The sequence below is a fragment of the Myripristis murdjan genome, chromosome 3 (assembly GCF_902150065.1).
Source record: "Myripristis murdjan chromosome 3, fMyrMur1.1, whole genome shotgun sequence".
Taxonomy (NCBI): domain Eukaryota; kingdom Metazoa; phylum Chordata; class Actinopteri; order Holocentriformes; family Holocentridae; genus Myripristis; species Myripristis murdjan.
Genome location: NC_043982.1, coordinates 32,221,185 through 32,234,071, shown reverse-complemented (window position 1 = coordinate 32,234,071; position 12,887 = coordinate 32,221,185). Strand labels below are relative to the sequence as shown.

Below are 12,887 nucleotides of genomic sequence, written 5' to 3'. Positions count from 1 at the left end.
AAAGCAAAAAAAAAAAAAAAAAAAAAAAAAAGTAAAACTTATAGATGTGTCATACATGGCTAGAGAGAATTTCTAAAAGTTTCATAGAACCTTCAATATATATACAATTCATATAGGCACCATGTGTACAAGGAGCAGTGAGAGATGTAAAGAAAGAGAGTAGGAAAGGAGGGATAGAGAGAGAGAGGGGGAGTATTTGTCTTGTGCGTCAACAGCGCAGACGCAGGGGTTGTGCTGTTCATTTAATGCAAGGTTAGGCAGGCTGAGCTGATGAATGGACTGTCGACAGGAGAACAAAAGCAGGCGCTCCATCACAGGACGGGAGGCACAACCCTCTCCCTCTCCCCAATCCCTGAGCACTGGTCTAGGAGCAGTTTATCCTTCACACATCCTAACCTTAACTACTACTGGGGAAGCACCACCAGTTCTGACAACAGATCAGTATCTTCATGGAAACGTCACCTTGCTTCACCAGGTCAATCTCCGACCAAGTAGGTTAGATGCTGGAGGCTAGTATCTACCGTGTGGACTCTATCCCATTCACAGATGCCAGAAACACCTTGATGATGCTAGTCTGACAACATGAGCAAATGATAAATTTTACACATTCAGCATGGCAACTAGGGATGTGACCAAGAACCTGTAATAGCAAGAGAAAAGCGAGAGAAAAGCAGGAAAAATAATCCTCCTCCAGAAATCAATGGAAGTTGTGTGCCTCAAAAAAACTTAAAAACAAAGGAAAAATGACAACGCTGACCGATATGGTCCCATCACCTATATATATCGCAACATACTGCTGCACCAGACTCCTAACATGACTGGATTACACTCTCCTAGAAATAGAAACTGGATCTTTTCAATTACAGGCCAGGGAAGACAGGAAAAATGAGAGGTTGTTTACAAATCCCATTAAATCCACAGGCTTTCTTACCCAGGGAGCACAGGGCAGATAATAACCAGCTATTGATTATCCATTAAACCAATACAGCAGACAGTGCTGTAGCACTGCAGCACGACACAAAGCTCCTCCAACACAATGGGCTTTTTTTTTTTTTTTACAGACAGATCACTTCAGACAATGCAGAGCATCAGAGCCTGCAGTCGGCAGGCCACTACTAGCACCACAGTGAAAAATGTGGCTCAAACACTGGATGCAGGGGGAGGGTGGGGGGTGGTGCCAGCACCTCACCAAATAGACTCATAAACCATTCTCCATGCCATGGTGCCCGTAGCTGACCATCCACTGAGGACATTTTATGACACACACTTTAGTTTTGTGTTGCAGCTGTTGATCAAGCTTCACTTTACAACATAACTCAAATGTTCAGACAGGTTTGAAATAAGTAGTGTTAAGTCATATGTGAGGTGTTGTATCTTGATTGGTGCTTGCTGAAAAAATCAGGGCACAGAGAAATTGGATCTGACCTACTTAACAGGATACAGTCAGTTCTAGACCATATTCTACTGATTTAGCCATAGAATGATGTTTTTCATGTATGGCAGAGATTGTTAAATTCAACACCCATTTTGCCCACCTTTCTGTATATGCTTTTTTTCCCCCTATTTAAGCTGATTCATAGACTAAATGTTGTACTCATGACACATAGCAGTTACAAAGTTGTCAGGAATTATAAATATATTATTATAAACTGGACATTATGTTAAATCTTGCAATACATGTATATGGGCACCTTATTTGGTACTGTCAGAGAAAGCTAATAAGCACGTTTAATAACCTATATTTGTATTGTTATATTTGTATTTATATTTACAGAAAGCTGACTGAGCAACAAACAAGTCCTCAGTTATTTCGCTAATATAACAGCTATACTAGCCATAAATGCCCTGCCTGCCTAGTAAGTGCTTCAGTACAGGTACAAAATGGAAATCCAATCATTGTTGTTACTACTGCCATTATTATTACCAGTTGTAGTAGTATTATTGCTATTAGTATTATTAATGTGGTTGTTGCAACGGCTGTTAGCACTGTCATTACTGCTATTATCACCACTTGTACAGCCCTATGTTGAACTTTGTTCTATGTGCAATGTGCTCTTTCCTCCTCTCCCTCTCTCAAGCCTTCCAGTCGAGGCAGATGACCGCCCACCAAGAGCCAGGTTCTGCTTGAGGTTTTTGGCCCTGCTAAAAGGGTTTTTTTCCTCGCCACTGTCACCCTGTGCTTGCTGTTGGGGGAGATTTGGGTTCATGTGATTGGCCAGTATCTGCTGGGTTTCTGTATAGCGCACTGAGATAACCTCTGTTACGATTGAACACTATACAAATAAAATTGAATTGAACTGAACTGAATGAAGCCAAAATGCTTTTCTGCATATCCCACAATGCCATTCAACAACCCCCAGAGAACAGGGTGGAGCGACACGAGTGTTTTTCCATTTGAAAAAAGCGAGTCACCCCTTATCCAAAACACATGCCTTTGTATTCTATTTTCTGCTGCTGTGGGTGGAGAAAGTGGTCGCTCTGTCTTTTCTATGACGGATTTCAACCTGAATGATTGTTGAATGTTGATGAAAAATAGCGTCTCTTGAAAGTAAACATCAAGTCTTCATGTCGTCTGTCAGAAACAGACGACTATTGATGTCTTAGATAAACAACATTTTCTGCTATCAAACTCCATTGGCCCATTATTGCTTTTGATCGTTATTAGTGAGTCAAAGTTATTATTTTTGCAAATTGCTATTGCTATTTTAGAAATAGTTGACACTGGTTAATATTATATTTAAATATTAAGGCAACGGTCCAAACAGCACAATGCTGTTGAGCGAGAAGTCTGAGAGTAAAGAAAATCAGGAGAAAATTTAAAAAAAAAAAAAAAAAAAAAAAGAACTTTTGAACCAACAATGCTATTTGACTTTGCAACACTTGAATTATGTCTGAGGTAATTTTGTGGTCATTGTCTGCTTTTTTGTAATTCTAAAGACCACTTCCCAGCCACAGTGCACTTCACCAGAATGTTTTTTTCCACAACACACTGATTCTATACAAATCTGCAAGAATGTGAAGTATGGTGTGAGTGTGTCTGTGTGTATAAGCATTTTAGAGAATGGCAGGACAAACAAGCTGACAACATTCACTTTTTTATATGGCATGTAATTCAAAGTTGCTGTAGCCTCACTTCTCAAAGTACCGGATTCAATTTGAGACTCCATTAGAAATCCGATTGACAGACAACCCCCGAAATTTAAAAACACGATCCATCAATATGAACTGAATGATGTCTGTGCCATTTGTTCACTTCAGACAACATCTGATAAATGACACGCGGGTTATCGTAAGTGAGAACTTTTTTTTTTTCAGCTGAAGTCAAGTTGTTTTGGTAAAGCCCATACTTGCAGTGTCAAAGGGCTTCACACACCCACATTTTAACACAATATATGATAACACCACCCAACCTCTGACCCTGACTGGAAAAAAGGAATGAAAAACTCTCACCAAAACCTTATCAGTGATGTGCCAACTAAAAAATTAATTAATTAATCAATTCAGCCATGAATCAAGAATCTACTGTCCACATTAGCTACACTACGGAGCTCATCTTAAACCTGTTGATTTTACTTTTCACTGACTTTTGATATCATTGGAAATTGATCCTTATGTATTTTTCTTCAGTGTGTGCTTGTGTGTATATGAGTGTGTATATATTTTGCATGTGTGTATGTACATGTGGGTGGGTAGCATTTAGCAGTGTGTTTTACCTACCGTGCAGTTTGTGGTGTGTGTTATCTTCAGGCTGAAGTCTGATGCAAAGTCCAGCTCAGAGAGACGCACTGTGTTACAATGAATTGCCTGTTGATAATTTAAAAAAAAAAGAAAAAAAAAATCATTCAATTCATACATACATCACACAATGCACAAAAGCAGCCACTGTGACAGTATGGGTTGTGATCAAGCAGTACAAAAAGAGAAAAAACTCAAATGTTATAACAGTGTACTTATTACACTGTAATAAGTCATTCCAGTGTGTCTCAGTGTATCCCCATCTACCAGTCAGTGTGTGTGTGTGTGTGTCTGTGTGTGTGAAATGAACAGCACAACTTGCTTAAGGACATGCAAAAAGCACACAGAGCAACTTTAGACAATCCTTTATTCGCCAAACCAGACAGCATTGGCATGAAGCTCAGAGGAAAGCACAAAAGGCAATACAAGCCACACAGGCCGTACAGAATGATTGATGGACAGAAAAGGCACATGAAATCCAGTCCTTTGCTGATGAAAATGACATGCATAATTTTTACAGTGCTGTCAAAACCATGTTTGGTCAGGACTCCAATGCAGACCCCATCATCCTGGATGAATTGGCGGAACTTCCTCCCATCCTTGACCTCAGTCTACCACCAACCTTCCAGGAGGTTCTATTAGCTGTCCGTTCCCTTAAGAAAAACAAGACCCTTGGTGTCCATAATATCACTGCTGAGCTACTGAACAGAGGGAGGGAGGGTACAGACCTCACCAAGGTTTGGACCGATGAGACTATCTCACAGCAATGGAGAGATGCAAACATCGTTGTCATTTATAAGAACAAGGGTGACAAGGCCATCTGCGGCCTTGTAGGGGTATATCACTCCTTTCGGCTCTGTTCTCCATCTGGCAAGGTCCTGGCTAAGGTGTTGCTTTAAAAACAAATTAAAAACATCACCTAATCAGTGCTGCTTGAATCGCAGTGTGAATTTAGCAAGAACAGGACCATAATCGACATGAGGACCTGGTTATGGCCTTTGGCGACCTCTCCAAAGCATTCAACACTGGGCGAACAGAGCTCGTTTGTGATATCCTAGATAGGTTTGGCTGTCCCAGCAAATTTGTTAACATCCTCCACCAGCTCCACAATGGGATGACTGTTTGCGTGACCACAGGAGGACAAGAGTCCAAGCCAATCCTTGTCAGCACAGAAAAGGGGTGTGTGCTAGCGCCAGTGCTCTTTAACATCTTCCTCATGTATGTCACCAGCTTCTTAACAAGGAAACTGAAGACAGCAGCCGTGTGGCAATGGACTTCAGGCAAAACAGCAACATCTTTAATATCAGGAGGCTACACACAACCACCAAACTCTATAGAGAGCGGATACTAGAGCTACAGTACGCAGACTACTGTGCTCTTGTGGCCCGAACTCTACAGGATCTTGCTGTAGCAGTGAGCACGTATAACAGGATGGGGTTGACTGGCAGCATCACCAAGACAGGACAGGTCTGCCAATAAAGTCAGTGTCCCACCCATTCCGCTGCCATCACTGTTGGTGATGACAAGCTGTCAGTAGTACTATCTTTCAAATATTTGGGGAGCATTCTCTCTGAGGATAGAGGCAATACCAATGAAATCCAAAACATTATTATACACATTTGCCTTTGGGAGACGACGGCACAGACTCTTTCGGAACATGAACCTTTATCCTTCCGTGAAGGTTTGCGGTATACCAAATGGTCTGTCTCACCGCCCTCCTCTATAGTTGTGAAGCTTGGGTAACCTACAGTCACTCACAACATCAAGTCCTTGGAGAGCTTTCAAATAAGCGGTCTCCAGCGCATCCTAAGAATTACCTGACATTAGCGCATGCCCAACTGCAGAAACATTGAAGCCATGATCATGCAGCACGAGCAACAGAGGCTGCAAACCCCCCTCATATAGGGGGTTTTTGAGACATCATTCCTTAGAAAGAAATATTTTTAAAGGAGATTTAATCTCAAAACACGTTATTATGAGAGGAAATGAAATAATAGGAAATAAGACTCAGGACACAACTGAAAATTTGATAGCTAAAGCACAGTTACAGTACATTTCTTGCTGGGAGAGAAATCTCTTTTTGCTCTTTTTGACTGGTGATACAAATCTGTTTCCATACCTGCAGCCAAGCAATTTCCCCTTGTTATACTCAACATTATTTGTCTTCTTGACTTAAGTTTTAGAGTCGAGCTCTTAAGCCACCCTGAGGTGTTGTTGCCTCTCAGATGTTCAGTGTAACTGAAGAGCTGAGGTGAATTTGAGGAGATGATGAGGAAAGCCACCATCTGTGTTTACTGCATCGCTGGTATAGTTAACCTGCCTCTTTACTTAAAGACACCCTTTACAGTAAGATTATTTACAAATATTTTAGTGTGGTAGCGGTAGGTCACTATAGACTATATTAATACTAGTACCGACACTCAGCCCTATAGCCCTATATAGCCCTATAATGTACAGTCTTTCAGAGTAATTTAAAGTACAAAATTGCAAATGGACATGTAATGCATTGTACTGGGTGAGGTTACGGCTGCTTGAGGTGGTTACAAGTTGGACATTCCTCAGTGCAGTCTCCTGTTCTTACCGAGGGAAAAATGTGTTTTACAGGAATTCACAATTCCACGAGAGGACTCTCAATTTTACGGAATAGCAGCCAGCCCTAATGGAATGTTATTGGATCGTATCAACGGGAGGTAATAGATGAGAATCCATGTAATTTGGGGAGAGGAGCTGTCTATTTTTCACTGGAGGGGAGAAACTATTGATTAGTGGATTCAAATTCCATTATATCAAGCGTTCCACTCATTCATCAAAGCCAGAGATGGGTGGAGAACAGGCTACTTAGCAAATGGGCCAACCGGGGAACAAACACATGATGGTATGCGAGACAAGAAAGAACAGCACATCTACAGAGACAGCTTCAGGAAGGTAGCTACGTTCTAACTCCATGGGACTAGGACTGTGTGTGCTTATGTGAGTGTGGGGGTTTATTTTATCTCTCTGCGTAATGTGAGTGTTCTCCCATCAGCTCTGCGAAAACCACTCTATCTGCAGGGGGCTGAGAGTAATGAAGTTTCCTTAAGAGGAACTTAAACAAGGATTAGACAGATCAATCACCCAGCACTACACCACTTGCCGCTCACATGCACACACACACTTGCACACACACACACACACACACACACACACACACACGCATGTACCTCCAGGGCCCTATCTCTCTCTACAGCTAACATACTCTTATTCTCTGTCTACACCCTAACAGCCTGGACCACTCAAACGCTTTCTCCCATTTGTAGTGTAGGTGTGTGTTTCTGCAGAACACACAAAATGTACATTAGGACTAGACTGATACATCGAGATGTCAGCATATCAGGCAAATGTCGTCCATTGCCGATATGATGATGTTCCTCTCTGACAAGAGCTACAGGAAAATCAGTCGAGAAAACCTGCACGTTAATTTTATTTTCCCTGTAATTTCAGCAGTGGTGTGGGTCACTGCAATTCACCACTGTTCAGTAGCTAACCCTAAAAGATTTTAATTGGTCTGGGTTTTGAAGGAGAGTTTGATCATCTAAATCAGGGATTTTCAGTTGAGGTCTGCTTGCCCAAAGTTCCTCCCCAGCAAAGGTCCAGGCCATCATATCTAACCTTTTTCCTGATTTGTAGGCCTGCATAGATGTAGTATTGAGGGTCAATGTGTTTAAGGGTGTGTGTACATAACTATGAAATGTAATAAAGTACAATTCAAAAATAAGTACTTTTCCCAGCCAATCTCATGTTAGACACCGTTGTAACAGTAAGTAAAAATTAAAATGCTGGGTGAGTCAAAAATAAAAGTATCAAAATGAGTTTTCCTTAAAAATGAAAACGAAATGAAAATAAAATACTGCTAACTTCAGTCCTCATCTAAACAAGATTTTTTTTTTTTTTTTAAACATTTATCAGCAGTCTACCAGTAATATAAAGTGCCTGTTGCAAAACTGAGGTAACATTAGGCATCACAAAAACACAGCAGTTTTACTTGATGAAAAACAAAGTGATTATCTTTAACAGACAAACCTGACAGTTTTAGGCAGGTTAACCAAAGTGGCTGATGTGCTGGGTAATGACACACATTTTAATGGTAAATGTTTACAACATTGTTATATTGGTCTATTGACATTCCCATAAGCAAAATAAATAAATAAATAAATAAAAATAAATAAAAAACTTCCACACCACGCTTCTGCTTTTTTTTTTTTTTTTTTTTTTTTTTTTTACCTTTTTCTACCTAGCCAATTTTAGGTCACCTCTGTCCCATGCTTGATCTTGCCAAATTTCACGCTGGTGCATACCCATTGTTCAGTTTCAGCCACTGACACTGCAGTGGTGGTCTAGCTAAAGTAGGCTTGCCTAGTCATGTTAATTAAAGTTTTAGCAACTTCTATTTACTGGGAAACTGCATATCAGTGGTGGTTACTTCATGGCAAACCAATAAGCGTATGTAACAGTGGTGGTTATGTCCTATCCTAACATCCTGTTTCAACTGGAAATCAAGCAAGATGCTCTCAAAATGTAGTCAAAATGCAGATTGTTGGGAAATATTGAGTACTAAAACAAATTATTGCCTATGTGAATCTCCAGTATCAGTACTGGTATTAGCCTTCCAAAACCCATAAGAGATTAATGACTGAGTGCATGTGTGCATGTCTGTGTGTGTGTGTGTGTGTGTGTATTAGTACCGTTATGGTTGTGGGTTCAGAGATGAGCGTGTCTGCTTTGACAACCTCCACCACAGCCTCTGGCACCACAGCCTTCTTCATGCATGCCATGTTGAAGCCATAAACGTCATCCCAGAATGCAATGCGGTCGTGATGCTTTTGTGCATCTCCTATTGCTGCCAGGCTGATGTTACAAAGGTCTGGATAAACTGGGGAGAAGACAGAGGCACATATGATGGACTGTTGTTCAAAATATGGTTATTTAAAATTTAAGTGATAAACTTAAGGCATAATCCCAGCCATTTTTGAACAGGATCTAATTTTCCCAACATACCAATCGATTCTGACCAAAATCTTGCCAACTGCTTTACTGCAGTCCAATGGTCTTAGAGGACTGTGTGGAAAACTCATGAACCATTGCAAGCGAGCTTATGTAGGTCTACACTGAAGCAGTTGACTTGATTTGGTCAGCACTGATCAGTGTGATACAAACAACTGAGGTGAAATTTCTCTGGCTTGGCTAAAACGAGACTCCTCTGACGTCACTCCGCGCAACAGAGTGAGGAGCTCAGTGATCCAAAAGGACATTGGTTTTGAGCCACTGTTCCTCCTAGGAGAAGCCACTTGAGGTGGTTTGGACACTTACGGCCCTTTTCCATTGCATGGTATTGGCTCCCACTTTTTGGGTTTTCTATTGGGAAAAAATTGTGGATAAATCCTGGTACCTGATATTATTTTGGTACCAACTCCATGGAGGTTCCAAGTGAGCTGAGCCAATACAAAAATGTGACGTGAAATGCAATGCGTGAAATGAAACGTGTGAAATGAAACGTATGTCATAGCTGATAATCTATTCATGTATTTTTTTTTTTCAGTGAACCCTCTAGTTACACTAATATTGTTCATGTGAAGCTGCCATGATTTGAAACTTTTTTTTTTTTTTTTTAAATAACACTTGTGTGGGGCTCTAGTAGTGAAGGGGGGAAAAGTTAGTCAACATGCCCACAACATGCCCGCTGGTGGGGCTTTGCAATGAGGGAGTACTATCTGCAGTGGAAAATGATTAGCAAAGCCTTTGACTTTGTGAAGTCAGATATTAACAGATATTGACACCAAACAAATGCATCACACGCCAAATAACTTTTGAGGCCACTACATTTCTGAAGATAGTTTCACTGTGAACAAATATTGTCAGGTCGCAGGGTCTGAGATGAGTGAATCACAAGGAAAATCACCCTTACAGCAAAAGCATATTAATTACAACCATAAATCATCATTGCAATCAGAAGGAAGGAGTGGGCAATTAAGGCCTCTTAAACTTTTACTCTTTTAGCTGAAACCTATTTAATAACAATGAATTTAATGACTCCACAATAAGAAAGCATTAGAAGATGACCTTGCAGGGCATCTGGGTATCCAACCTGACAGAGCACATACCACGCATCAAGTCCTTACCGTAGCAGCCCAAGTTCAATTCTGAGCTGGGCCCTTTGCTGCATGTCATACCCGCCCCCTCCCCCGCCTTTCCTGTCTCTCTCCACTGCCACTATTAAATAAAGAAGAAATGCCAAAAACATAATCTTAAAAAAATGCCCTTGCATCTTGTGGGTGTGGAGCTTTGCATCCATTTCATGAAGCTGTTGTAATGACTGTATCCATCACAAACGCATACACCATGACTTGTCCTACTTTTCGTCCTGTGCTCTAGGGTTATTTAGAACAGATCTGATGTCTGATTTGTTAGGATACAAGAATTATGTTAAAAACAAAGAACTGTGGTCGCTGATCTACTTTGCAAACATACTGAATGATTGGTGAAGAATAACTTGCTGCCATTCTTTCTGAGGCTGTGAAACAAGAAAAAAAATGTAGGCAGCGTCTCTGATCAAATTCCTAATTTTTGCTGCCATCTCCCACTGCAATTTTGCATGTTACTGTCTATTTTATTATTGTGTTTTGGCACCAACTCCTCACTCAGCTATACTGACTTCAACTTAGCTTATCCAAGGATTCTTACTTTTTTAATTCAATCATTTATTTATTTTTGGATAAGCTGTTTTGGGGAATGTTTCCCTGCATGCACTGAGTATTCAAGGCTAGTGGGAGTGAGCAGGTTAGGCCAATTAGGTTAGGTAGCTCTATGAAGTCTCTCCAACAGGCTATTTAGTGTTTTGCTTTCCTTCCTTTTGTTAATTCTGCTGCATTATATCATTTTCTCATGAAAAAAAAAAAGTCATATCTGATTACTGTCTAAAGCCGGGAAGATGATTTGGACACATGAGCTTTAGGCAGTCATGTGATTTAGGAATTGACAAAGGTCGGAGGATTTGAATGTTTTGAAGACTGTGACAAAACTGAGCACATGGTTCCATGGTTGGGAGTTCTTCTACTGCTTAAGATAGATGACTGTTGTTGAAAATTACTCTGTCTGGGTTTTTGTTCATGTGTTTTTTTTTTTTTTTTTTTTTTTTTTTTTTTTTTTTTTTGGTTTTGCTGATTTAACCGGCAACATCTGAAAAAAAGAGGACTTACATCAGAAGACAGTAGAGGCTGGCCAGTCACTGGGGAGCAACATCTGAACTTTCATTTTTCACCGACAGTATGCTCTGCATTTATATGCAGCACCAGGGACCAGCTCCCCTTTTTGTCTCTTAAATTGCACCTTTTGTTGGAGACAGAGCTTTGGAGGTAAGCCTAGAAAACCATGATCTATTGTAGCTCTTCTTATTACATAACATTACATCTAAGAGTTGACTGAATGAACATTAAACGTGTACTAAAATGAGCATTAAACATGAGTCTTAATGTGTTCTCACAATGTTTCACATCTGAATACATTCCTTTGCATGGTTAATATGCTTGGCGATTAAGTCAGAGATGAAATGCTTGAAACCATCAGTATTCCCACTGTGAAAAACACATTAACCATACACACAGCCAACCTATAAGCCAAGGGGCTTAGATAAAATGAAGCATAAACTGAATGAACTATATCAAACTTGCCTGATGTAGGTCTCTTGACAGAGTTTTGTTAAAGATTTTTACTACATTTCTACTTCACTGGACAGTGACAGTAGATAGAGACAGGAAAGACAGGGCAGAGAGACGGGAGTGACATGCAGCAAAGGACCCGGGCTGGAATCAAATCCAGGCCCCCTGGGTGAAACTTCTCACTGCTTTTGTTCAAAAAATCTGGACATTTTGCAGGTTACAACGATAACTTGAAAACTTGCATTTTGTCTCCTTTTGCTCCTACCCACCGCCATGAACTAACTCAGGTCTGCAAATGCTGTTCTTTTGCTTTTTACTTTAAATTCTAAAATATAATGTGTACTTTTATAAAAATTTACAAAATAAATCTACCTATAGACGTATCTATACCTGCAAAACAAAGTCACTGGTAATTTCATTCAAAATTAAAGAACAAATTTTGTGACAAAAAGCCTGCCATCAATCAAGTACACCAGAGTCCTTTTGCAAAATGTGCTCTTGTTCACTCTTATGTCTTCCACAGTCTGATGTTATGTTAACAACCACAAAAAATTCAAAAATAAGGCTGAAACACACAAGGCATAAAGATCCCAAGGGTTCACTTGCGAACCAAAAAACATTGAAGATACAATAGATGATGACTCTGAAGTATAAATGAAAAGCATGAAGATTCATTTAAAGAACATGACTTTATATGCCTCTTGAAACAAAACAAAACAAAAAAAAAACAGCTCTACAGTATAATGCACAGAGCTGGTGGAAAGAAGGAAATGGACACTGGGTCTCATAAGTGACGACATAAACATGAGCAAATAATGGCTAAATACTATATATAACAAAATATAGGCTACAATACATGAGCTAGAAAATGAAATCTGAAGAGGATACAAGTTGAGAGTATAGATTCATACAGTTATGTTGTGCCTACAAGTCGAGGCCCGTGCATTATCTGAAAGCCCTCTGTTTATGATCACCTGAAAGAGTGGTCTTCTTTCTGGTCCCCAGGACTCAGAGTACTGAGGGCTTTCTACCTACTGTAGGCAGTTCACTGGATTCGTGTGTCATACAATGTGTACAGTCTTTCACTGAGTTGATGGCCAGAATGAAAACCAGCAGGGCTCTAGATCCCGAGGACCAGATTGAAGACTTTGGATCTAAGAAGTCTTTCAGAGCACTCTGTGACTCGGCAGATCGACACGAAGGCTGTGGCCGTGTGACACCACAGAGTCCAGCTCACGATTGGTTTCATGTGCCAATCTCCCCCCTCTATCTCCCTCATTCCGTTTATCTTCCATGACTCTACTGTCCAATACAAAAGTTGGTCTTAAAAAATAAAAGCCTTCCACAAGAAAATTTCTTTTTATCTCCTTATGGGTGCAAGTGCTCATACACACGCAGCGCTCAACTCATTACAACTTGACATGTGTGAATGGATGGTGACAGCTAAGTGATGGGCAACTC

General features: G+C 40.3%; 1 protein-coding gene across 3 annotated transcripts in view; it reads right to left on the bottom strand.

Annotated features, from left to right (window-relative positions):
* prmt3 (protein arginine methyltransferase 3) overlaps positions 1–12,887 on the bottom strand; it is a 56,736-nt gene that overhangs the window by 15,387 nt on the left and 28,462 nt on the right. For all 3 annotated transcript variants that reach the window (XM_030079875.1, XM_030079858.1, XM_030079867.1), the window contains exons 12-13: positions 8,457–8,644; positions 3,718–3,804 (exon numbers count right to left, since the gene is read on the bottom strand). In XM_030079875.1, coding sequence (XP_029935735.1) covers positions 3,718–3,804; positions 8,457–8,644 — 275 coding nt within the window. The remainder of the gene's footprint in view (positions 1–3,717; positions 3,805–8,456; positions 8,645–12,887) is intronic.